The sequence below is a fragment of the Coregonus lavaretus genome, assembly GCF_964263955.1.
Source record: "Coregonus lavaretus genome assembly, chromosome: 5".
In the NCBI taxonomy this organism is placed as follows: domain Eukaryota; kingdom Metazoa; phylum Chordata; class Actinopteri; order Salmoniformes; family Salmonidae; genus Coregonus; species Coregonus lavaretus.
This window is the reverse complement of record NC_139992.1, coordinates 42742997-42770314: the sequence shown is the minus strand read 5'-3', so window position 1 is coordinate 42770314 and position 27318 is coordinate 42742997. Positions and strand designations below refer to the sequence as shown.

General features: G+C 45.4%; 1 protein-coding gene across 3 annotated transcripts; it reads right to left on the bottom strand.

Moving 5' to 3' along the window:
* Positions 1 to 1383: 1383 nt before the first annotated feature.
* Positions 1384 to 22726, bottom strand: LOC311130087 (insulin-like growth factor 1). 3 transcript variants are annotated; one of them, XM_084162748.1, is made up of 5 exons: positions 22467 to 22726; positions 20815 to 20974; positions 3942 to 4204; positions 3602 to 3637; positions 1384 to 1471 (listed from the first exon to the last, which is right to left on the bottom strand). In XM_084162748.1, exons 1-5 carry the CDS (start codon positions 22512 to 22514, stop codon positions 1412 to 1414), a joined length of 567 nt encoding a protein of 188 aa, XP_084018874.1. In that variant the 5' UTR covers positions 22515 to 22726; the 3' UTR covers positions 1384 to 1411. The 3 variants fall into 3 exon arrangements, with proteins under 3 accessions (XP_084018874.1, XP_084018875.1, XP_084018876.1); XM_084162749.1 differs by lacking the exon at positions 3602 to 3637; XM_084162750.1 differs by lacking the exon at positions 3602 to 3637 and having other exon boundaries at positions 1385 to 1471; positions 4023 to 4204.
* Positions 22727 to 27318: the final 4592 nt, after the last annotated feature.

Genomic DNA, 27318 nt, shown 5'->3' with positions numbered 1-27318 from the left:
TCACAGTAGCAGATCTCTGAGTGGCTTAGCTACAAACGGACTGTGTGTGTGTTTGGGTATGTGCACAGCATTTTTCAACTGCAGTCCTGTTTATTTGTAGGTGTGTGTTTCTGTGTGTCTAACAGTATTTGAGTTGCATATCATTCACTTGAGTGAACTGTATGTGTTGCTGTTCATAAAAATAAAAATAAAAAAGATAAATCCATGCAGTCCATGTTCATACAGAAGAAGCAAAGATCCCTCCCTAAGCTAACAAAATAAAAGAATGCAGGCCAAGTGAAATCAATCATTAATCGTCTTCCTGTAGCTGGCTATTTTTAGCGCCCCTCTGTCCTGTCCTCTGCATTAGGATCCATTTTTAATCAGACCACATATTAGACCCAGGGAATCTCCTGTAAGTCTTTATAAATTAAATATAAATTGAATCTCCTCAGAACTTTCTGTTTACAGCACAGAATATAATATTACTGTCAATTTCACTAGAATGGCTTAGCAGTACAAGAAGATTGTATCATCGGGATAGGTCTCTGGTCATATTGTTGCCTCAAAGCCAGGTTCTTCTGGTATGGTTGCATGTAATACGCTTATTGTCTGTTGAAGCAGACAATAGTAAATAAATAGCCTTAATGAAACACGTGACAACTGTGAAATCATCTTTTGGCCAGAACTGACTGAAGTTGAAATAACGTTCTCTTGAAGTTCTAATATATTATCAAAGCCGTGGTTGTTAGATGAGAATGGGGGGATTACTTATCCAATAGCCCGACTACTTTGCATGGCTCAACCTCTCAGTGTAAAGCTTAAACTCTTTCAGAGTTCAGGTAAAGAGGATCGACCATTGGCTCCCATAGACAGACAGGTAAATTGGTTGTATGTAGCACAGAGCCTATCAGAGGCCACCAGGGGCACTATAGCTCAGCTCACACATGGAGGTATAAGAAGAAGAAGCTCTTTGAAGTGTAAGCAGCTAAACTAGTAGGTTACATTGGTTTGACATGGAATACAATTCCTTCCAATATGAAATGGTGCAGTTTATAAAATAATCAAAATACCTCTCATATAACCCCAGCACTTTAACTCTCAGCTAGAGACATTACACACAAAGCTTATTCCCATTAGCTTAGTACCATTATCCACCTTTTGATGTTTTACAGTGACCATTCCACAGGGGCACCAGGTAACATTTACATTACATTTTAGTCATTTAGCAGACGCTCTTATCCAGAGCGACTTACAGTTAGCACATACATTATTTTATCGAACCCACAACCCTGGCGTTGCAAACGCCATGCTCTACCAACTGAGCTACATCCCCTGCCGGCCATTCCCTCCCCTACCCTGGACGTCGAACCAGGTAAGGCCACACCCTTCTCTCATCCCTGTCCGCCTGTCCGTTAGCGTCTGTCTTCTTCTACATTCGGTAGTTCCTTCCCCCTGTGTTTCCTCGACTTGAGTTCTTCTGATGTACCTCCTGAAAAGGGTGGAGGTGGAACAGATTTTTAGGAGGAGAAACACTAGATAAGTGGATTAGGAGAGTGGGAAAAAACAGCTTTGGGTCATAACCCAGTGCCTGTGCCTAGAACAACACAGCTGTACAATTAATGGGTGATGATTTCATAACCTTTTGCTATAGTGAGAGAGCCACAAACAGTACAGTATCAAGTATCCTCCTTACCAGAGCTGATAGGTCATACCACAAGCCACCAGAGCGGCACTGACATTCAACCCACTGTCCCTCTGCACATTAATAAATCAATGTGATTATATGCATGCCGTTACCCTCTGCCACAAATCTGTTGCAACCTGAGGACCAGGGTTTCAGCAGAAAATGTACAGTATGAAAGTAGAATCTGTCTGGGGAGAGAGAGTGCCCATGGGTCTACCACAAAAACCACTTAGTCCTCTGCCCCTTCGCTAATGGCTTTCTTTTTTGAGAGGAGAGTTGTAAAATGCAGCAAGTCCAAGCTTAAAAGGATGACACGGACACACAGGTGGGATTGGGAAACTAAGGGAGAGGAAATAAACATTTATTCTGGTTGGGTTGACTACTTTGGTTGGACTGGACTTGATTACTAATTAAGTTCTGTGCTTGTATTTCCTTCCCTCTCACAAAGAAGTAAATATATGACTCTGAATATGCTGACTGTATTCTGTTTTAACCTGGCCAAGGAGTCATGGATTTTGTATCTACTAAATGAAGGTATAAATAGCTACCTATAACAATGATGAGTATGCATCACATATGATGGTAGTCATGGGACCAATCATAGCATGCTATATTCTACACTGAACAAAAATATAAATGCAACATGTTAAGTGTTGGTCCCATGTTTCATGAGCTGAAATAAAAGATCCCAGAAATGTTCCGTAGGCACAAAAAGCTTATTTCTCAAAAATGTTGTGCACAAATGTGTTTACATCCCTGTCAGTGATAATTTCTCCTTTGCAAAGATAATCCATCCACCTGACAGGTGTGGCATATCAAGAAGCTGATTAAACAGTATGATCGTTACACAGGTGCACCTTGTGCTGGTGACAATAAAAGGCCACTCTAAAATGTGGAGTTTTGTCACACAACACAATGCTACAGATGTCTCATGTTTTGAGGGAGCATGCAATTGGCATGCTGACTGCAGGAATGTCCACCAGAGCAGTTGCCAGAGAGTTGAATGTTCATTTCTCAAATTCTTTCTCTTTAGAGAATTTGGCAGTACGTCCAACCGGCCTCACAACCACAGACCACATGTAACCACGCCAGGCCAGGACATCCACATCTGGCTTTTTCACCTGCAGCCACCCGAACAGCTGATGAAACTGTGGGTTTGCACAACCGAAGGATTTCTGCACAAACTGTCAGAAACTGTCTCAGAGAAGCTCATTTGGCAGATGGCAGACAGCGTGTATGGCGACGTGTGGACGAGTGGTTTGCTGATGTCAACGTTGTGAACAGACTGCCCCATGGTGGCAATTTGAAAGCACAGAGATACTGTGACGAGATCCTGAGGCCCATAGTCGTGCCATTCATCCGCCGCCATGACCTCATGTTTCAGAATTATAATCTATGGCCCCATGACACAAGGATCTGTACACAATTCCTGGAAGCTGAAAATGTCCCAGTTTTCCCATGGCCTGCATATTCACCAGACATGTCATCCATTGAGCATGTTTGGGATGCTCTGGGTCGACGTGTACGACAGCGTGTTCCAGTTCACGCCAATATCCAGCAACTTCGCACAGCCATTGAAGAGGAGTGGGACAACATTCCACAGGCCACAATCAACAGCTTGAACAACTCTATGTGAAGGAGATGTGTCGCGCTGCATGAGGCAAATGTTGGTCACACCAGATACTGACTGATTTTCTGATCCACACCCCTACCTTTTTTAAAAGATATCTGTGACCAACAGATGGATATCTGTATTCCCAGTCATGTGATATCCATAGATTAGGGCCTAATTTATTTATTTCAATTGACTTATTTCCTTATATGAACTGTAACTCAATTAAATCTTTGAAATTGTTGCATGTTGCGTTTATATTTTTGTTCTGTGTAGTTATAGTAGGAAAGTACCACTGCAGTAGTGAAGGACAAACAGCCTACCTTGCAAGATGTGTGACTATGCCCAGATAAAGGTTTCTGTCAGGAAAAATAATAAAACCGTTGAGATTTGACACATTTGCTTTCCACTGTGGTAATTTATTGTCCACAATGGAATAGTAAGCCACTATCTAAGGGGTGTTTTTGCTCATAATTTAGCCTTAGCCTTAACGTCTTAACTTGGAGTGCATGCTCTGGAAAAAGCATTCCATATGATCAAACACCAATGCAATCAAATATACTGAAAGACCCACTACAATGTTCTATATCTATGTCCATTCTGTTTCGCTGATGTCAACTGTGTATGCTCTTATGATGTATATCTGTTTGGTGCTGTGCTCACCTTCTTGGTTTTTGTCTTGTCTGGGTGCTGTGCTGTCCTACGCTCTGTGCCTCTGTCGACGCTTTGCACTGCAGTACTAACCTTAGGTGTTCTTGGCATGTCTGTGTGGCGCTGTGCACGCACAGAGCGAGCTGCCTTGCCAGACTTGACAGGGGCACAGTACATTTCGAGCCGCCGCAGCTCGCAACTCTGGAAGCAGCACTCGTCCACAATACCACGGTTATGTGACCGTCGTGAACTGGGGCCATAGCCCGTTGGTTTACCTGGAGAGACAGAATGGAAGAATAATTTGTGTTACTACATGTGAAGATGTAAAGAGCATGTAGAGAGCATATAGAGAGCATGTAGAGAGCATGTAGAGAGCATGGAGAGAGCATGTAGAGAGCATGTAGAGAGCATGCAGAGAGCATGTAAAGAACATGTAGAGAGCATGTAGATAGCATGTAGAGAGCATGTAAAGAGCATGTAGAGAGCATGTAAAGAGCATGTAGAGAGCATGTAGAGAGCATGTAAAGAGCATGTAAAGAGCATGTAGAGAGCATGTAGAGAGCATGTAAAGAGCATGTAGAGAGCATGTAGAGAGCATGTAGAGAGTATGCAGAGAGCATGTAAAGAGCATGTAGAGAGCATGTAGAGAGCATGTAGAGAGCATGCAGAGAGCATGCAAAGAGCATGTAGAGAGCATGTAGAGAGCATGTAGAGAGCATGCAAAGAGCATGTAAAGAGCATGTAAAGAGAATGCAGAGAACATGTAAAGAGCATGTAAAGAGCATGTAGAGAGAATGTAAAGAGCATGTAGAGAGCATGTAAAGAGCATGTACAGAGCATGTAAAGAGCATGTACAGAGCATGTAAAGAGCATTTTAAAGAGCAAGGATAGTTGTCGTTCCAGTTTGATCTGTAAGTGAATAAAGAAGATAACTGAAGACAGCTTGTTGTTTAGGATTATAATTGTTGGACCTCTGTGTATGTTTGTCTTCATGTTATAGGTTGAAGTTAAATGTTGAGGTAAAAGTAGAGGTCATGGGCATGTTATGTGTTGTGTCACGGGTATGTTAAGTCAACGACAGGTGCTTTAAAAGAGCCAATGGGATCATATACAACATAACCCATTTCAGTCTTGGATATGGACCAAGTTCTTTAGTGCAAATGTCCTGGAAGGTCTTATATCTGTGAGCTGAATTAATCCAAAGAGCTGTAATAATTTGTGGCCGTGTGCCAGGCCCTGGGCCCTGTAATAGCTGAGTGCTAACGGCCAGGTCGTGGACCTGATTATTCTGCTACATGGACAGCGTTAATGACATTGATTTCTTCACTGTAAAATGTACAGGGTATCGCATTGCACTGTGCGGACCCTTTTTGGCTGCTATGCGCCAGTAAAAAGAGGTTACAGTCACCCTAATGTTGAGAATATCACGTTCTGACGTTTTAGACCCATTATTTTTTAACCTGAGGTATTGCCAGCAAGGCCAAACCTCAACCCCTCAGGGCCCAATCAGCCTGCAAAGAAAGCAGGCCCAGGCCTAAGCCACACCCTCTGGCGGCCGGGTTGGTCGTTTCATTCACATTTTCACCTGGCAAACCAGCAGCCCTTTACTGCTGACAATCTCAGAGCCAGTTGAACTCTGGATACTGTGGATGCTGGGACAACGCAGCCTTGCTGCAAATGATGGCTTTGCTTTGCACTTGTGGCTTGGTTATGGTGCTTTTAGATATTTATCACAAATAATAAGGATATATAAGAAATATTGGTAGATCCTTTGATATGCAGTAAAAAAAAATCTACTAACAACTATATGGCTTTCCTCAGCCACAACTAGACCCATAGTTCCCATACGTGCAAAGCACAGGCAGCTGGTGGCACCTTAATTGGAGGGGACAGGGTCATAGTAATTGGAGGGGACAGGGTCATAGTAATGGCAGGAGGAGAAGGCATGACATGGTGTCAAACACATCACACACATGGTTTCCATGTGTTCCATACCAGTCCATTCACTCCATTCCAGACATTATTATGAGCCATCCTCCCCTCACCAGCCTCCTGTGGTGCAAAGCCAGAGAGGCTCACTTGGAGGTCTGGTCCTCCTCAGTATGAATCTGAATTTGAGCACTTCTCTGAGAACCCAAGTCACCTTCTAAAGTGATGTGAGTGGAAGGATGGAGGAAGTTAGGAGGAGTTGTTTGACACCTGAATGCCAACAGTTTTTGACTCCCTCTCTCAAACCCACTTTCTTTCAGTGGCCTTTATAAAATATACCACTCTCCATTTACAATTCCCCGCTCACCTCGGGCAATATAGCCCTGATAGGCTTTTCCCTGTTACCAAATGAAATAATAATAATGTAATATGGCATTTACAAGGAGGAAATGCCTTTCCCTTTCAGAGTTAATAGCTCTTGGCTCGGGAGCCTGCCAGTGCTGACAAAGTGCATTAACTTCTGCTCTCTGCCTTCCTTATCTTGACAACGTTGTTTTGGACGGAGAGGAGCTCCAATTCGGAAACAGATGCATCTCTCCACGGTCCTCAGCCAGGACCCTGGGTACAGTGTGAAGAAAGATTATGGAGGGACATGTACTGTGTGTGAGAGAAAACACTGATCTCAAGTCAGATGATGAGATATAGTGTGTGTTCATAGATAGTTGAAGGTAGGAGGGTTCTACACTGGCTAAAAGGTTGAAGGTGAGAGGGTTCTACACTGGCTAAAAGGTTGAAGGTGCTGCAGTGGACAGCAAGAATAGTTGATTCAGCAGGCAAGGTGCTCCAAGTCTTAGAGTACAAAGAGTTAGTTCTCACCCAAGGTCTACAGTTATAGACCCCAGACATCCCCTGTATGATGAGCTTGAACTATGTCCAGGTCAATAAGGTCAATCAGTGTTTTAAGGATTTGACCACCACAATGTAGGCTATGAGTAATCAGGCCATGTTATAGCCTCCTCACAATGAGAACTGCACGTGCAATACACCAGTTTTCACCTTGAGAATGAAAGGTAGCAGGACTCATTGTTTGAAAACTATTCTGGGACTTTCATAACTTAATCTTTCGTTGTGTCCTCAGCTGGGCCCAGTTAAAGTACTCTCAAACTTTTGTATAATTTCAGCCAGTAGTTTTGAAAGTGGCGCTCACGAGCCAAAAAGGTCCGCGTATTTTGTGTACTACGTCATCCAATTGTGTAGGGCGGCAGGTAGCCTAGCGGTTAGAGTGCTTTGACCAGTAACCGAAAGGTCGCGTTTGAATACCTGAGCCGACAAGGTAAGAAATCTGTCGATGTGCCCTTGAGCAAGGCACTTAACCCTAATTTGACAATACATACAAAAAATGTTTTACTATGTCATCCATTTTGTTTGATATGTTACGAATTTTGCAATTCATATGATATCATACGAATTTCGCAATTCGTTTGATATGTTACAAATCCAATTCAGGCAATTTTTTGTGCTTAAGATCGCGGAGTGCATCTTTAACCCCTACTTACTGAATGGCATCAGTAAACCACAATAAGATCTCATCTGAAGCATGTTGTAATTAAGCCAGAATAAACCATGATAAATTGTCACTTAACCATTGTTGCTGACATGTAACAAGGAATTTTCATGACGAGGGAAACCTTCTTGCGATGCCGAGCTTGTGATTATTCAATCAGACAGGTTGTATTGTGAGCCAGGAGTCGACTGTGCTGTGCGTAGCTTTCTGGCCCTGTTTTCCAATCCCTCCCAATAAAGCCCTCCAAATGAACATCCGCTATTATTCTCAAAATAACCTGTAACCTTCTGAACAAACAGCTGGAGAGGAGAGAATAATCAGCTGGATGCAAGTTTTAACATTTAGAATAATCAGCTGAAGCTGGTTTTAAAAAGCAGAAAGCATCAGTAATCAGGTGGAATAGGTTTTGGAAGGTTTTAAGTGCCATGTTTCAAGGGATCACTGCCTGTAATCCCCCATGAACAAAGAGTTGTTGTCCTTTGTTCTGTTGTTGTAAACAAATTCAGACAAACCACCTTCTCCTGCCTGTCGTGGGGTGTGGCCATCCGGCCCGGTGCATAATAATAATAATATGCCATTTAGCAGACGCTTTTATCCAAAGCGACTTACAGTCATGCGTGCATACATTTTTTTTTTTTTTTTTTTGTGTATGGGTGGTCCCGGGGATCGAACCCACTACCTTGGCGTTACAAGCACCGTGCTCTACCAGCTGAGCTACAGAGGACCACCTGCATGGTGTGAGAGGGGCAGTTTGAGAATGGGGATCCGTGGTAATTGGTAAAGGCTATTGTTTTGGAGTTTGGTCGTAGCCATTCAGGGCACGGCAGATTAGTGGTTGGCTACACGTCTTTTGTTTGTGTCACTGTGTCGTAGACAGACACCCACTACTACAGATTAGGGTGCAGTTTTGTTTTGGTGTTGTTTATGTGTTGTTGCATGCATCTATTGGATGGAAGGGGGGCCCATTTGCCCCCTTTTTCCCTTTTTGTAGGGTGAATGAGGGTGAATAGATTAGATTGAGATCTAAGTGCCGCATAACAATTATTTGGCTGCATAGAGAGAAGCTCCATCATGCCTTGAAAGAAGGAATGTCTGCAACACTGTAATGCTCCCCAGTGGTTTATTAAGATGCACACAAGACAACGTTTTGATCCCACTGGGATCTTTGTCAGTTCAGTCGACCATGCCTTAGCTGAAGAGCAAAGCAGCCTGTTTAGTTCAACCTGACTGATCTGCACACAAGCTAGAGGGACCTTTTGGTCAAGCAGCATTGACATTTTGGCAGTAGGGCCAGAACAGCAGAGAGGCATGGGTTCAAGTATAAACCATACCAAAAACTGGTGGGAGATTTTTTGTGCAGTTTTAACGACCATTATTGTGCTCCCGAGTGGCGCAGTGGTCTAAGGCACTGCATCTCAGTGCTAGAGGCGTCACTACAGACCCTGGTTCGATTCCAGGCTGTATCACAATCCGGCCGTGACTGGGAGTCCCATAGGGCGGCGCACAATTGGCCCAGCGTCGTCCGGGTTTGGCCGGGGTAGGCCGTCATTGTAAATAAGAATTTGTTCTTAACTTACTTGCCTAGTTAAATAAAGGTTAAATAAAAAATATATATTATGATCATGTTGAAGTTACTATGAGATTTTATTTGTCATGTATACTGAACAAAAATATGAACGCAACATGCAACAATTTCAATGATTTTACTGAGTTACAGTTCATATGAGGAAATCAGTCAATTTAAATGAATTAATTAGACCCCCTAATCTATGGATTTCACATGACTGGGTAGGGGTGCAGCCATGGGTGGGCCTGGGAGGGCATAAGCCCACCCACTTTATTAGAGACAGAAATACTCCTCAGTTTCATCAGCTGTCCGGGTGGCTGGTCTCAGACGATCCCGCAGGTGAAGAAGGTCCTGGGCTGGCGTGGTTTCACGAATTTGAGAGAAATAAGCTTTTTGTGCATATAGACCATTTCTGGGATCTTTTATTTCAGCTCATGAAACATGGGACCAACACTTTACATGTTGTGTTTATATTTTTGTTCAATATATTTTAATGACTTCTGAGACAAAAGTGAAAGAGGCAGTCCACTCACTGCTCCATCCTGCTACTTGGATAGAGCTATGCTGGAGACACTGCAGCACATAGCTCACATTCCTCAAACGAGTAAGGCTGGAAAGAGAAGGCTCTCCTCCAGAGTAGGCACAGCAAGGATCTGAGTTTTACAGCCTCGCCGTGGTTAATAAAAAACAGTGGATTCTTGGAGCCGGTACAGCGCACTGCCTGTGGAGTGTCAGGGAGTTTATGGTTTGTCGGGGACTACGAAAGCTGCTATAGACCTGGAAACTACCTCTTTATCACTGGTACCACAAAGAGTTTATAGCCTAGCTAAATTTCCCTCACATTTTCAAGTGAGGTTTCGTCTGCTTTTGTTAGTCAATTAAAAGCCAGTATGTAAGGGCATTGAGGATCCTAACTCAGTGAGTTAGGGTCTCGTGGGTAGGGATAGACTGGATGGGCCAGGCATTTCAAAATGATGGGACATAGCAAGCTTGGCTAGCTCTGACTAGGTACAGTCTAGGAACCATTTACCAGGGTTGACGTTTCAGTTTTAGCCCTAAGTAGAGGCCTCAAATGTAACGGTAGGCTATAATAATGTGGGCACAATGTGTAGAACATCTGTACCAGTTCTTTATTGGCAAGCCTGGTCAACAGTTGCAATAGAACAGGTTTATTTCAACTCAAGCCTTTGTGTCTTGACTCCAAACTGACAGAACTCAAATCTAACATCCCCATCCTGTCATTTTCATGAGATGGCTCTTTGTTCTGCAGAGTAGTTCTTCAGTGAAGAGGGTCAACGTTCTCATTTCAGCCTTCCGTGGAAAAACAACACCTTTTCACAGTGACAAAGTGCACACAAAGTGCAAACTGGAGGCCTTTCTTTCTTTAGTGCTGAGTGCCTTCCGCTGAGTGTGTGTGTGTGTTCAGGTCCAGCGTGTAAAACTAGAGAGGTGGGGTGGTGGAGGGGGGGGGGGGGGTCGTCCTGTAATCCCCCATAATCCCCTGCTGCTCCGGGACAAGGCCTAGCTGTGTGTGTAGTGAGGCTGATGTGCTGTTTACACGTTCTCCACTCTCCTACTCCAGCTGCTTCAAATAGAACAGACACAGAGAGACAAACAAGGTTGAGACAGGATGGCTCATCAATGGCTGCTTAAAAGCAATTTACTCCCCTCCTCTGTTCCTCCTGTTTAAAGTACATGCTGTTGGGAGGGCGATGGCACAGTGCCAATCTGAATTCGTTTTCATCTCGACTATAAATGTATTTCATGTATAACTCTCTCTGAGCTAGTGGCTTATGACATGGTATTATGAGACAAAAAGGACAAGACTGGTTTGTCTATTGCCCTGTGTGGCTGAATCTCTGTGCCTTTTGCTGAATAGGTTTATCTCTGGACCTGACATGGTTCCTTCTGACAAAAACGTATATGACTAATACATTTACGAATACTCCCAGCATCATCCACATTAGAGATTTGGTATATGCCATCACGTTTTATTTATGGAGTTAATAAGAGAAGAGTGGTGTGCTATAGAATACCTTTTTCCTTTTTACTCAGTTGTAATTTTCCACATCCTAGCGCTCTGGAGTGTAGGTGCATCATAGGGGTTCACTTTTAGACCGTGAGAGGAAATTCTTCAGAATAGAATAACCAGCTTCATCCAGAGTACATTACAGGAAGTGGTGTGATCTAGAATAAAAGCTCAGGAAGAGTTGATTCATATCTTCCAGAGAATCTACAGTACCCCACTGATCAGAGAATGTTCCTACCGATTTTCATCCCAATTTTCCTGTCGTCCAGTGTTCCTATTTGCAAACTAGGGTTACCCAGATACTGTCCAAAAGACCCCCATGAAGACCAGATTCATGGTATGTCTGCATATCCACTCTACTCCACTCAACCCGAGAGGAGTTTGCCTGCTAAAGCATTACAAAGACAACTGAGGATTTCTAGGTCAGGCTAATAATTGGAAAAACTGACTACGGTTGTGGATTTAGTTTTTCTTCTTTAGACCACATTTTGTTTCAATAAAATATTTTTCCACTGAGTAGTATTTCACATTTCTGTCAAGGTAATGAAATCTGAAGTCTTGAAATGCAAGTGCAGCTACAGTGACATGGTGGGTAAGGTGGATTGGCCATGCGTCTCAGCCCACAGAAAGCCCAGTGTCACTGCAACACTCTGGGGACACATCATCACTACGGTGGCTGCCAAGTTCAACATGGTGCAGCAGACTGGAGGGGACGAGTTCAGACCAGACCTGAGGGCCGCACGGAGCTGTCACACTCCCCAGTGCAAGAGACAACAGAGACGAAAATGGATTCTCAAGATATCTCACCTAAAGACTCATTGTTATACATGTGGTTCCATCTGACAGCAGGAGAGAGAGACATACTGTTCACACAGTGAGCCCCCTGCTGTACATACCTCACTGTTCCTTTCCAGAAAGGATGGAGTGTGCCTGAAATGTCCTTGACTCAATGTACTGTAACGACCCTGTATTGTGTTCTGTGTTCATGGATGTGTTATCATTCTCATGGGTACTAGCAGGGGTTAAATATGCCAGGACAGATGGAAAGGTTGGGGGGGTATGATGGGTAATCCCGCGGGGTTTTGGAATGATTAAATAGGGGTTACGGTCTCATCTCTCTCTCTTCTGTTCGGGACCCTTGATTTGACATGTTCTATTTGTGTATGTTCGAGGTTTAGCGGCGTGGGTTGTGGCCTGAACAATAGCCCATTCAGGAATAAACCTGTGTTCTGCCTGTACACCTGGTGCCCGTCTCTCTTTTACTTTATGACCCAGCTGGGTCATTACATTGGTGTCAGAAGTGCTTTCGAACGACGGGATGGATCGAGATTAGGCGAGTTAGCTGTTTCAGTATAGGCCGTGGTTAGCTTTAGCGTGACTCGCATCTACGGTCAGGATGATCGGGGCGAGGCGGAAAGTTAAGGAAGAGTCGGACAAAGTGTCCGTTGTGGGCTCGGGTGTACCCGGTCGGGAGGGTCAGGCGATGACGGCTGTAGAAGAGCTGGAGAGCCACATGGCGGGAGTTAAATTGTCAGTCAGCAAGATGGCAGAACGGGCGGGTTTTCCTTCAAACCGCTCGACCAGAACAGACGTCACGGCGACGGAGATATCGACGTCACCGCGTGCGGAAATGGCTGGACCTCCTTATGTAAACAGAGATGGCAGCGCCCTATTGCCATTAGCCACGGTAGCGGCTAAACTTCCAAAGTTCAATGGACAAGGTAAATGGGAAGTTTTTTTTCACTCAATTCGAGTTGTTGGCTAGAGCCGGGAGGTGGTCTGACGAGACGAAAGGGTTACAGCTTGCCCTGAGCCTGTCAGAGGAGGCGTCGGAATGCCTGCTAACGCTAGCCCCGGACGAGAGGGGCGACTACGGTGCGCTAGTGGAGGCATTGGGGGGCCGTTTCGGCAGCGATGCACAGCCCAACATGCTGCGGATTGAACTGAATAACAAAAAGAGACTTCAGGGGGAATCATTAAAGGCGTTGGCAAGTGATATTCTGAGCCTGACCAGGCGGGCTTATGCAAATATGCCGATTGGGGTGCAAGACGAGCTGGCACGGGACAGTTTTATTAGAGCGCTCTCCCCCACCGAACTGGGTAAGCATGTGCAGATGTCGGACCCAGCATCTCTGCGGGCTGCAGTGGAGATAGCCAGGAAGAGGGAGCTGATCTGGGGTGAGGGAGTGAGAGTGGAGGTTGCCAGTCAACCAGAGGTGAGAGCAGCGGCTGCCGGGGTGCCGGGGGTCACCAAGCCAGAGTGGGTCGACGAGTTGGGAGGGTTAGTCAAGACCGCTTCGCTTGTCATTGAGAAGGGCTCCAGACAACATCGCAGTGTCAGCTCAACTTCCATTGTCTGCTGGGGTTGTGGCCAGCCTGGCCACATTCAGCGGGAGTGTGGCAGATTCTCCAGTCAACAGGGAAACGACAGCGGGTTCTCGCGCAGGGGGCAGCGCGGGCCCATTCCTCCGCCCCCGAACCCACAGTAAGCAGAAGATGTACCCAGCAGTGCAGGCAAGAGGGTGGGGACCTGCTTCCCCAGGGTGTAGCTGCCACCGTGTTTCCTAGTCCGGTAGTTGTGGTGGGACGTACCACCATTGGGGACTTCTGCAATGTCATCGTCAAGGTAGAGGGGGTGGAATGTTTGGCCCTGGTCGACACGGGCTCTACAGTAACCCTGGTGAGACCAGACATACTACCTGTTGGGGTGCGGGTGGAGCCGACCCTTGTCCAGCTACGGACTGTCACGGGGGAGCTAGCCCCCATGTTAGGGAAGTGTCGGGTGTCTGTGACTGTGGGGGGGAGAACTGTGGGGTGTCCGGTGTGGGTAGCAGCGGTACAGGACCCCTGTATACTGGGAATGGACTTTTTGAAAAACTGTGGGGCTCAGTTGGACTTAGCTTCGGGCACTTTGAGGCTGTCGGGGGGGCCCACAGTGGGAATGTCGCCTTCGGGAGGGCCAGCAGGGGGCAGGGCTGTCCCTCCGTCTTCCTCCAAGCTTGCCGAAACTCCACTGGTCGTCCCGGCTGCTCCCTTGGTCGTTGTGCCATCCCAGCAGCTGTCTCCGGCGGCAACGACCTTCACTCCCCATAATGGTCCAAGCACAGGCATCCCAGTAGCCCAAAACACACTGGCTCCTTCACCCCATCAGCCCGACGGGGGGAAGGAGGAAGTTATCGACGCCGTTGAGGCTGTGTGGCTGAAAAACTGTCAAGGTCTGGACGAGAGACAACAGAGACAGTTAAACCAGCTGCTGTTTGACTTTAAAGATAGCTTCGCTTGGGGGGAAGATGAGGTAGGGCAAACGCACCTGGTTCAGCACGACATCGACACTGGGGACAACCAACCCATTAAAATTCGGCCCCGTCGCATTCCCCTTGCCAAGAGGGAAGCAGCAGCCACAGCTATTGCTGACATGTTGCGGGCTGATTTCATTGAGCCATCAGATAGCCCGTGGTCCGCGCCGGTCGTCATGGTGCCTAAGAAAGGGGGTAAACTTAGGTTTTGTGCGGACTACAGGGGCCTAAATTCTGTCACCATTAAAGACTCTTACCCCATACCGAGGATCGATGAGTCGCTAGACCACGTCAGAGGGTCCTCGTGGTTCTCTTCCCTTGATCTGCGCAGTGGCTACTGGCAGGTGCCCCTCTCGCCTGGGGCACGTGAAAAAACGGCCTTCTCCACGGATAGGGGCCATTGGCAGTTCAAGGTGCTGTGCTTCGGGCTTTGTAATGCTCCTGCCACCTTTGAGAGGCTCATGGACAGAGTGCTGGCGGGGGTTCCGAGAGACGAGTGTGTCGTGTACCTAGACGACATATTGGTACACGGCACGTCGTTTGAGGGGGCACTGGGGGCACTTAGGCGAGTGCTGGAGAGGATCTCGGGGGCGGGGCTAAAATTACACCCGGAAAAGTGCCATTTCATGCAAAGGGAGTTGGCGTTCCTGGGTCATCAGCTGGGTGGTGAGGGTATCAGCACGTTGCCAGACAAAGTGGAGGCTGTGAGGGGGTGGCCAATTCCAAGGGGGAAAAAAGAGGTTAAGAGCTTCCTGGGTCTGGCATCCTACTATCGTAGGTTTGTGAAAGGGTTTGCGGGGATGGCAGCTCCTTTGAACCACCTTCTCAAGAAGGACACTGTCTTTCAGTGGACCGAAGAGCACCAGCGGGCGTTTGAGGCCCTCAAACGTGCCCTGGTGGAGGCCCCTGTCCTGTCCTCATCAGACCCAAACCGTCCATTTATTCTGGACACCGACGCAAGCAATGAGGGCTTGGGGGCCGTGCTGGCTCAGCGTGGTTCTGACGGGGAGCACGTAGTAGCTTATTACAGCAGAACTTTTGATAAGGCTGAAAAACGCTACTGCGTGACAAGGAGGGAGCTTTTGGCTGTCGTGGCAGCAGTACGCCATTTCAAGTACTACCTGGGGGGCCTGCCGTTTGTGGTGCGGACGGATAACTCCGCCCTGCAGTGGCTTCTCTCCTTCAAGGAGCCAGAGGGTCAGATCGCCCGCTGGTTGGAGGAGCTGCAACCCTACGACTTCCAGGTGGAGCACAGGGCCGGCCTTCGCCACAGCAATGCAGACGCCTTGTCCCGCCGCCCGTGTGCTGAGGACGGCTGTGGGTACTGCGCCAAACGGGTGGAGCGAGAGAGGGAACTGTGCATGGAGGAGGGAGTCACCGCCACGGTGAGTCAGCTGAGGGTGACAGAGTGCCGGGAGCTTGAGGCTGTGGACGTCGGGGAGTGGAGGCGTCGCCAGGAGGAGGACGCAGAGCTGCGTCCTGTGCTGGGGTGGGTGGAAGAGAGAAGACGACCGCCATGGGGGGAAGTAGCCCCTCTATCACCAGTCACCAAAGGACTCTGGGCTAAATTCTCAGTCCTTAGAGTGGCTGAGGGAGTGCTCCAGAGGGGGTGGAAAAAGCCAGCTACTGGAGAAATGACGTGGCAGGTAGTGGTTCCCAAAAGGCTGCAAGGGAGCGTGTTACAGCAGCTTCACGGTGGAGTAGGTGCAGGGCATTTTGGGGTCTCCAAAACGTTAAAGCGCGTACGTAAAGGCTTCTATTGGGCCAGGCACAGGAGGGATGTGGAGGACTTTTGCAGGCAGTGCGATGAGTGTGCTGCTAAGAAAGGACCTCCAGGTCAGTCACACGCCCTCCTACAACAATTCCCAGTAGGGGAGCCCATGGAGAGACTGGGGGTAGACATAGTTGGACCGTTTCCAACCACAGACAGCGGTAACAGGTGGATTCTAACTGCTATGGACTACTTCACCAAGTGGCCAGAGGCTTACGCTCTCCCAGACCAGGAGGCAGAAACAGTAGCTGATGCATTGGTAGGGGGAATAATCAGTCGGTTCGGGGTGCCACAGTCTGTACACAGCGACCAGGGGAGAAACTTTGAGTCACGGGTGTTCTCAGAGTTGTGTAGACGGTTAGGCGCGGAGAAGACGCGCACTACTCCGCTTCACCCCCAGAGTGATGGGCTGGTGGAAAGATTTAACAGAACATTAGCACAACAGCTGGCTATCGTTACCTCAAAACACCAGAGAGATTGGGACACCCACTTACCGTTTATTCTTATGGCATGTAGGTCGGCTGTTCAGGAATCGACTGCGTGCTCCCCAGCGCTACTAATGTTAGGTCGTGAGTTGCGCACCCCAGCCGAACTGACGTTTGGCCACCCTCCTGATAACGACGACGGGGTTTTGCCTGGCCCGAACTATGTTCGTCAACTGCAGAACCGGTTAGAAGTGGCTCACACCTTTGCAAGAGAGCAACTCGAGAACGCAGGAATGTGCCAAAAGCGCCACTATGACTCACGCGCTAGGGGGAGGCACTTTGGAGCGGGAGAACGCGTGTGGCTTCACAACCCCACGCGCAAGAAGGGGCGGTGCCCAAAGCTGGACAGTGCCTGGGTGGGGCCGTGCCTGGTGATAGAGAGAGTGGGGGAGGTGACGTACCGGGTGGAGGTTCCCCCACGGGGCAGGAAGGTGGTGGTCCACCGGGACCGATTGGCGCCCTACAGAGGGAGGAAAACGGTAGGGAATGGAAGTGAGGACTCTGATGTGAGCACACGGGGACAGTCTAGCGAGGAGACTCTAGTGCAAGCTGAGCCTGGGACGGGGGCTGCCTCTTCGGGGGGTGCTGGAAATGACATTGGGGCAGATGAATGTTCTGGGGGTCCACCAGTGAGAGTCAAGGGGAGGCACAAGAGACTGATGCGACCTCCGGGTCGTTTTAAGGATTTTGTTTTGTAACCCTAGGGGCTAGGGTTTAGAAAGGGGGGGGCTATGTAACGACCCTGTATTGTGTTCTGTGTTCATGGATGTGTTATCGTTCTCATGGGTACTAGCACGGGTTAAATATGCCAGGACAGATGGAAAGGTTGGGGGGGTATGATGGGTAATCCCGCGGGGTTTTGGAATGATTAAATAGGGGTTACGGTCTCATCTCTCTCTCTTCTGTTCGGGACCCTTGATTTGACATGTTCTATTTGTGTATGTTCGAGGTTTAGCGGCGTGGGTTGTGGCCTGAACAATAGCCCATTCAGGAATAAACCTGTGTTCTGCCTGTACACCTGGTGCCCGTCTCTCTTTTACTTTATGACCCAGCTGGGTCATTACAGTACCTTTCTTAACACGAGAACAAGGCATTGATGGATGGGCACTTTGCAGCTCAATGATTGCACAGTACAGTACAGTGAGGGAAAAAAGTATTTGATCCCCTGCTGATTTTGTACGTTTGCCCACTGACAAAGACATGGTCAGTCTATCATTTTAATGGTAGGTTTATTTGAAAAGTGAGAGACAGAATAACAACAACAAAATCCAGAAAAACGCATGTCAAAAATGTTATAAATTGATTTGCATTTTAATGAGGGAAATAAGTATTTGACCCCTCTGCAAAACATGACTTAGTACTTGGTGGCAAAACCCTTGTTGGCAATCACAGAGGTCAGACGTTTCTTGTAGTTGGCCACCAGGTTTGCACACATCTCAGGAGGGATTTTGTCCCACTATTCTTTGCAGATCTTCTCCAAGTCATTAAGGTTTCGAGGCTGACATTTGGCAACTCAAACCTTCAGCTCCCTCCACAGATTTTCTATGGGATTAAGGTCTGGAGACTGGTTAGGCCACTCCAGGACCTTAATGTGCTTCTTCTTGAGCCACTCCTTTGTTGCCTTGGCCGTGTGTTTTGGGTCATTGTCATGCTGGAATACCCATCCACGACCCATTTTCAATGCCCTGGCTGAGGGAAGGAGGTTCTCACCCAAGATTTGACGGTACATGGCCCCGGCCATCGTCCCTTTGATGCGTTGAAGTTGTCCTGTCCCCTTAGCAGAAAAACACCCCCAAAGCATAATGTTTCCACCTCCATGTTTGACGGTGGGGATGGTGTTCTTGGGGTCATAGGCAGCATTCCTCCTCCTCCAAACACGGCAAGTTGAGTTGATGCCAAAGAGCTCGATTTTGGTATCATCTGACTACAACACTTTCACCCAGTTCTCCTCTGAATCATTCAGATGTTCATTGGCAAACTTCAGACGGCCCTGTATATGTGCTTTCTTGAGCAGGGGGACCTTGCGGGCGCTGCAGGATTTCAGTCCTTCACGGCGTAGTGTGTTACCAATTGTTTTCTTGGTGACTATGGTCCCAGCTGCCTTGAGATCATTGACAAGATCCTCCTGTGTAGTTCTGGGCTGATTTCTCACCGTTCTCATGATCATTGCAACTCCACGAGGTGAGATCTTGCATGGAGCCCCAGGCCGAGAGAGATTGACAGTTATTTTGTGTTTCTTCCATTTGCGAATAATCACACCAACTGTTGTCACCTTCTCACCAAGCTGCTTGGCGATGGTCTTATAGCCCATTCCAGCCTTGTGTAGGTCTACAATCTTGTCCCTGACATCCTTGGAGAGCTCTTTGGTCTTGATCATGGTGGAGAGTTTGGAATCTGATTGATTGATTGCTTCTGTGGACAGGTGTCTTTTATACAGGTAACAAGCTGAGATTAGGAGCACTCCCTTTAAGAGTGTGCTCCTAATCTCAGCTCGTTACCTGTATAAAAGAAACGTAGGAGCCAGAAATCCTTCTGATTGAGAGGGGGTAAAATACTTATTTCCCTCATTAAAATGCTAATCAATTTATAAAAATTTTGACATGCGTTTTTTTCTGGATTTTTTTGTTGTTATTCTGTCTCTCACTGTTGAAATAAACCTACCATTAAAATTATAGACTGATAATTTCTTTGTCAGTGGGCAAACATACAAAATCAGCAGGGGATCAAATACTTTTTTCCCCTCACTTTATATAGTCACATGGAGCTATGAAGTCTAGTTCCAAACCTTGACAGATTGAATTCCCAGAGCCAGATAAGGTCTATCTGAGGTCTGTGGGTTCATGATTGGAATGATTTGCTGTTTAAGTCCATTGTTCGGTTCATCAATTAATCATCATATAATAATCTTGTTGAAGATACAGTTATATTCCACATACAAGACTTGGCAATGTGGCAACTTCTGGCAACTCAAGATTATATTCCATAGGCCATGTGAAGTAGCCTGATTCATAAAAAGGTTCAGAAATCCCTTAAACACTCAGAGAATACATAAACCCCTTTCATAGTCTCACATCATCAAATCTCCCAGACAGTCTCACACCTCATTAAAAGTCTTTATACATATTCACAGAAAAATTGTTCACAGAAAAATTGTTGTCACGCAATCAAACATTCTCAACTCTGTCACAACTAGTCAAAAACCTCCCACCCCCTCAATATAACTTTCAAAGTGGCATTCCACAGTACATGGTTGTGTGTTAGCTGAGAAACTAACATGATTATTTACAAGTCTGAATTAAATTCGGATTAAATTGGAGCATAGAGCCTCTTTGAAGATGATTGACATCTCTGAGCTGTATTGATATGTCAATGTCAGTGAAAAGAAAAGATAGTGCACAATAATTGTTTAGCCTTGGAGAGGTGGTAAAGAGAGACTTGACACTTGCATGTGCAGTGATTTCATTCAATGCCAGCTAGGGACCCTCAAGGCAACACATTCAGTATATGGCAATAATGAGCCAAACCACAACCTTTCTGAGTCCATGGTTCTAATGGGAAGAAATAGTCCACTGAGGGAAGGATCAGGGTCCATGTCATAGGAACACTGGCTACTGCTGAGTGGGAGAACGCAACACCTTGACACAGCTCAGCACTGCCATATATTGCATGCTGTTCTGGCCTTTGTGCCTCCAACGGAAAATAGGAGATTTAAATCCTGGATTCTTAGTGGATGGTTTTCTTTGGGTAGCTTTCCCCATTTCTGGTGGAAAAAGAGTTCACTGCAACATTTATTTTTTCCCCTCCTCATTCTTACAGATAGTCAGCCTCAATTCCACTTAAATCCCCATAGACCCAGCAGCTGTTTGCATGAGCATAATATACATATAGCTGTTTAACATCATTCTACACTTTTACCTCGCAGAAACCCCCAGAACCTTACTCCTGCTTCAAGGGCATTGCATCATGTGATTCTATATATTCCATTAGTCTAAGTCAGAAGTTCATCACAATCAGGGATAGAGACAAAATATACATTGGCTTCTATATGCGTCAACTCTTTCAAATCTGATAAGTCTACAGCTGACATATTTAATAGGAGTGATAAAAAAGACAGAGGGAATGCTTATTAGAAAGTGAAGGCCAGATGAGAGAGATCTGATACTGTTTAATTTATGAGGTTGCGCATTAGCGCTTTGGGAGAATGGAGCAGCAATCCTTTATGAATAAATAAAAGGTGCACTTACTGAAATAAAAGCCTCTGTCTCCACACACAAACTGCAGCGTGTCCACCAGCTCCGCCCCACACAGGGTCTCGGGCCCCGCCCCTGTTGCCGCGGGAGTCAGGGTTAGGACGCACAGCAGCAATGAGAGGGTGTGGGTACAGGAGATACAGCACATCGCACACTGTGTTCAATGGGGAGAAGAGAATGTCGTCAGTCTCACCGCCCATATCCTATTTCACCAGTGTCAGTATAACTTGATGGCAGTGATTTCATACGTCTTCACCAGCCTGTTTCAACATCATCGTCATTATCAGTTTTGATTACTATAAAATAGCGAAATATATAGCTAGGTTTTCCAATAGGTTCACAATAAGTGAAGGAACAGGTGTCTATGGAACCGTGACGTTCAAAACAATCACGCAATTATAATACAAATAGCCTACAATAATACCAGTCTATGAGTTTTGGTCACGATTTACGCACGATTTACGCACGTATGGCCCTTGAAGTTTATTAACCCTTACAAGCATATTAGGATGTATGGAGCGGTGACTGCACGAGCCGCTTCCTGAGGAGAGGGTGCTTTCCCGGTTCGATGCTCATACACATCATTATCTTGTCTGTAGGCTACGAGTATGCTAGATGCTATGTCACTGATAATATCCCTACCTCCAGCAGCCATCAGACAGTTATGTTTCACAACCCGATAATCACACTTTTGGGGTGTCATAATAAAGAACAATTGCATAGGAATTAGTCACAGAGAGAGAAAGGCGTATTTGTAAAACTAATGCATAAATCAATCAATGCGATAAGATATCTTTAAAATCTTTTGTTCCCAAACAGTGGTTTATCTTCTTTAAGCAGCCATAGTTTTAAGATAATGCAATGATGCCCTTGCTTTCCCTCATTCTCAGCTCCAAAAACGATCGTTCAGGAGCCACAGAGCCAAGGATCTTGCCTATCCAAATATGAGATGGAAAACTGTTCACGCGCCAAACCCAGCAGATGAAGCATAACGGGACAAATTTACATAATAAAGAGATTCATATACATCACAACCCCTAGCACATAGTTATCCTGCCCAAAGTGCGCCTTCTTAGACGCCTTAAGCCCTTCCTTATTGTTTTGTTTTCCTACAATCCAATGTGGTATCCAAATGCGGAGTCAGCAGAAATTACTTTGAAAGTTCAGTAACGTATGCAGCAGCATTAGTGGTTTATATTCATGGCAACGGCACCGGTCAGCGCGCACTGCGCAAATGTGTCGAAACTCATGCTGGAAACCCATTGAAACATCCACACGAGTGTGTTAACTCATGCACGCAGACATGCCAACATAACCTTATTTTCGTAAAGTAAATTAAAGTCAATGTTATAGCTAGGTTACATATAATGTCTATGTGAAAACAGTCAAACGTGCACTCAAAGAAAATGCATGTAAATCTACCTGCTGACATGTTCTGATAGACATTTGAAATAGTCTATAATAAAACCGATTTTTACCTTAAATCCCTGAAATAAAATAATCTGCTATAATCAAACATGGGTCTTTATTGATTTGTGCTTTGATACTGCAAATAAATCAGGTTGGTTCTTGCAACAACATCAAAAACAACAAAAAATAGTAAGTAAGGTGACAATCTGGTGACAAAGGAAAGTAGTTAAAGTTACCTTGAAGACATCACATAAATGCCAGTGAAAGAAATGACCGCTAGACATCCCCACGGGTCTCAGCACGACAAAGCCCAGCAAAAATGAACTTGTTTGAAGTCATTAAAAACAGTGAGAAAGAGGATAAGATGCAGGCAATGTCACATCACAATATTCCGACTTTGTTCCATTGCGCAGGCTCCTTTTGGAGAAGTGAGATTTAGCGAACAGGAGACGGATTTAGAGAGAAAATCCCTCACATGTATCTACATTACAGAGACATTTTCAACAGGAAACAGCTGGGGCAGCATTTGCCTTCTCCTCATCCTAAGTTATTCATTAAGGATTTTGGGCACATATTCAAATAACGTCATAATTTATACTTTTCTTAGAATGGGATTGAATTTTGATCTCTTTAAGGCTTGGTGAGTAGTTCAAGATAGAACAAGACCCATGCCACCCGCACTTCTCAAAGCTTGTTACGTGTAGAAATCTCATGGATGAGTAGTTATAGGCGTTGGAAAATATAATTATTGTCCACGAAGCGCTCGTGCGTAATTCATGTGCCAAATATAGGCTATGCTTCTTCATATTCATCATCTATTGCATACATATCTATCTCCAACTTTTGATTTAGTGGGCTTATTCGTCATCATGATTTAAAGATGTTCACAAACTATAATATTTGAGTGTTTATGTACAGTGTCCACGGGTTTAATGGATAGCCTGCACATTGGTCTCTTGTTTCATACAATTCATATACGTTTATATTCATATGTGAATATCATCCCTGTCCTCAGGTCATCAGGATTAAAATCCCACATCGAACCACCTGATTATTCATGTAGTTTTATACATGTAGTTTTAAATGTCCTAGTGTCAGGTCTATCTACTCACACCATGGCTATAAATCATATTTTACAATGCAAATATTATAACCACTCAATGCATTGCCACTTGACAGCCCAAATGTGGGCTTTTTCCCAATCTGTGAATCTGCACCTTGCTCTCCCCTTGAATTGACATGTGTCTCACTATCTGTAGACAACAGCACTCTTTCCATGCCAAATATGTATGCCATTGAATAGGACAATCCTATTTTTTCCAATAAAGGGCAGTGTTTTGAAAGACCACTGCCTAATTGTCCCAGGGCTTAAAGAGGGTTGATTTCACCAGCAGAGATAAGAGATCAGCACTGATCCAATCACTAAACAGGAGATCAGTGCTGACCCAATCATAAAGCAGGACATCAGCAGCACAGATCCAGTTAGCTCAGACAGTGTCAACGCATCACATAAACAAGGACGAATCCAGAGAGGGCAGTGCGTGGATACAGACAGGCAAAGATGACACCTTATAACGCCACCAAAGTGGATCACAACATGCAAGCATATTTACAGACGGTCACAGGGTGTATGAGGACATTCTATTCACCTATTTAAATCTAATATGGGCAGATAGTGACTACATTCATATACAGTTGTCACTCAATGCAATATGTTATGCATAACAATATTACCAGTGTTAAGTGGATGAGCACAGCAGGGAATATAAAAGGTTTCAAGATGCCTCAATAACTATGATCAAGCCCAACATCCATTCCAACCCAAAGCCTCCTGCCTCCAAAGGTCCTCCCTGCCCCTAGCCTAGCTACAACTCCAGCAGATTGGGTGTATTGTCATAAACTTTAATTCAGTGTCTCTCTCTTCAGTTCAGAACATTGGGGCATTATCATCCAATATGCTGAATGGCACAAAACAGGAGCACAATGTACCATATACATTTTCACTCCTTGCTGTGTATTGCGTCATGGTAATGAGTAACCATATAATAGTGAACAATGATGCACCCCTGATTAAAGACAAAGCTGCTTGAGCTGACCTTGTCAGATCAGGGCATGCAAATTAAAACTCCTCTGGTTCCAAGAAACTTACATAAACCTCGCTATCAATCAGTGTTTTCTGATGAAAAGCTCATCTAATTTGGCAACCATCTTCTCAGTTGATTATAAGTCTCACTTCCATGAATTATGACAAATATGACTGTTATCATTAATGCTGGGGTATGGCTAAAATGATGTCTTGTTCTTGTCTGATTATCCCCCAATGCAGTAGACTGACCTTCCTATTCTTCTCCTGCCCACTCTAATATGCAGCACTCAGGGTTGTACCCCTGCCAGCTCTCTCTCTCTCTCTCTCTCTCTCTCTCTCTCTCTCTCTCTCTCTCTCTCTCTCTCTCTGTCTCTGTCTCTTCCACCCCCTTGAACTCATTGACCAGGAAAAGGCTTGTTTTCACTCACAGGGATTATGGACAGGGAAGAGGTGTTGACAGCGTCCTCTGTCTGGACTGACCTGCCAAACATGCTCACAGCCAGGCCAGAGGTAAAGACAATGGTCCAGCATACAGATGAGCATATGAGAAAGATAAGCATTTTAAGTTCACATGAGGACACACACAGGGCTGAGAGAGACTCTGTGCTCTCAACCCTGATTCATTATTCTCTTTCATAGCATTGATCTTAATTAGGGTGAACTATTCCCTCTTGATTAGTTTGAGATGGCTCTGTGAGTTAGGCTGTACTTTTTTGATCAGTGATTTAAATGCCAAAATCTTCATATAAACTAGGCAAACTAGGCTATACATTGTGTGAGAGAGGGGGTACTTTAGTTTTTTTTTTCTCAGTATTTAATCTACTCAGTGATGTGGAGTGGGTTTAAATGAAAAGAGGGTTGTGGTGCTGATGTGTGTGCATGTGTTATCAAAAACATATTTCGGTGCCATACCATGTCTGTTCATATGGAAGAAATAAAGGTGCGTCATGGAGCAGCAGAGCGAGAGGGGTGCTTGTTTTAATATTCGCCGTTGCCAAAGCAACATGTAGGGGTCACAAATGTTTCGGTGAAGTGGGCAGGAAATTCCATGGCGCCTGTTGATGATCAAATCCCAATTTAAATACTGTTCTATGATGGTTTAACTGTCCGCGTCTGATTGATGAACATGCTGGATTAATGTAAGAGAAAGTTAGCAGAAATAGCCCAGTGTGCTCAGAAGTAGGGTTGCAAAATTCCAAGAACTTACAATAAATTCCCTGGTTTTCCCAAAATTCTGGTTGGAGGATTCTCAGAATCAGAAGGGAATAAACATGAAGTCCGGAATCCTCCAACCAGGATTTCTGGAAAACCAAGGAATTTATTTAAAGTTCCTGGAATTTTGCAACCCTACTCAGAAGACATTCAGAAATCATGTTAACAAAGTTTAGAAAATAGCTAATATTACCCAGCTACCAGAGTATCAGGTCAATATCTCTGGAAATTGTGATACAGGAGAAAGCTATTCCTCAACTTGCAGGATCACAGTTCTATTATTAAGAGCCATGTATTTATTATCAATGTTTAATAATGCTGTCATGTTTTACTCTTGTCAAAATGCCAAAACTCTCTCTTTTTTACGACACATAGGAAAGTCCCTCTGAGACTATTCATCCTATCAATGTCAATGTGCCTACAAGCAGACACTGGATTCTGTCAAAACAGTGAACACTATGCAAATCCTGGGTGATACAATCATACCAATACAATTCAAGTATGCACAAGATGCCAGTAGTTCAACGAGTGCACTTGATGTAGGAAAAACCCTGAGAAACATAGCTTTTTAATTACTGTAAGCTGTCTATGCCCCACCACACTACACTCTCAGAGGACCCCCTCTAAGTAAAGAAACCTGTTCATTCTGTAAGTATCCCTATAGAGAAGTACTCCCTCCTGCAGAAAGCCCTGTCAGCAGAGTGAACGTGTTTGTGTGAAACATGTATGGGAAGCTCTGACAGAGCAGTTCACTCCTCACGGTATGATAGAGTGGCTTGGGGGTAAGGGGGTAACCATCCACTGCTCACTCCCTGGCAGAGGGTAGGGGAGGGGAGGGGAGTGGGTGCGGTACTCCTCTGCCCGGTGCCTGGCTCAGAGTATGTCCAGGGAAGAGGTTCTGCCAGGCCTCAATTATGGGGGAGTCATCCAGGACACACTGAAGCAATTACAGTCCCATATAAATCAATATGCTGCTGGTTTAAAAAGTGATCTGCTCCCAACACTCTCTGGATAGGGTCTGGCTCAAGAGGTCAGCTTAGATTTTTTTGTTGAGTTCTTCATAACAATTTTGTTTGAAACTGGGCAGAGACTCTTCCTGCCTGTTGAACTAGGTTGAATTGGCATGGACTGGGCTTTCAGACTTGTTTACAATCAGGTGGGCAATGCTGGGCATGGACTATGGCTTGAGTTTACTCTTAGGTCAGGTTAGAGGGTTTCATTTCTGGTTTACATCCAGTTTAAAGGGCTCTTGTTTCAGCGCAAGTCCAATTCAAATAAAACGGTTGGAATCGTTTTTGAGTTCAGATTGAGGTCAAGTTGGACAGCATTTTTGGTTTCCTGTGTTTTGTTTTTCATTGGTTCTGCTGCTCTCCTATGTAGTAATAGTTCACAGCTAATCAGGCATGATCCAGTGCAACACACGTGCACTCGCATTGTGGGTTGTCTCCGAAAGACTATAGCATCTGAGGCATCATCAAAATTAAGTTGTCAAATAATTTGTGTTGATGGCTTTATTCATTAACTCATCATCTCTGCAAACCCTATTACAGTAACTAAGTCCTCCTTGCCTGGATCAACAGAATTGGGGCTTGTTTCGAGACACTGCACATTTATTAACCATTATACTGTACTCCATCCTTGTGGTGCATTGAACACACTACATTTGTGGCAATGAGCTGTTAACCCTCCAATTCAGGAGATGGAGGTATGCACCTTCAGCATTAGGTTCATTTTTATTTCCAAAAAGAAGAAGAAAACTAAGCCCCTCATTGGCTGATACCCGGAAGAGC

Coding starts and splice junctions, on each gene's coding strand:
- LOC311130087 (XM_084162748.1), bottom strand. CDS start 22,514: ATGTCTAGCGGTCATTTCTTTCACTGGCATTTATGTGATGTCTTCAAG. Junction 20,975..22,466: donor ATTTATGTGATGTCTTCAAG/GTAACTTTAACT, acceptor CATTGAACACAG/TGTGCGATGTGCTGTATCTC. Junction 1,472..3,601: donor ATAGTCACACATCTTGCAAG/GTAGGCTGTTTG, acceptor CACCCTTTTCAG/GAGGTACATCAGAAGAACTC.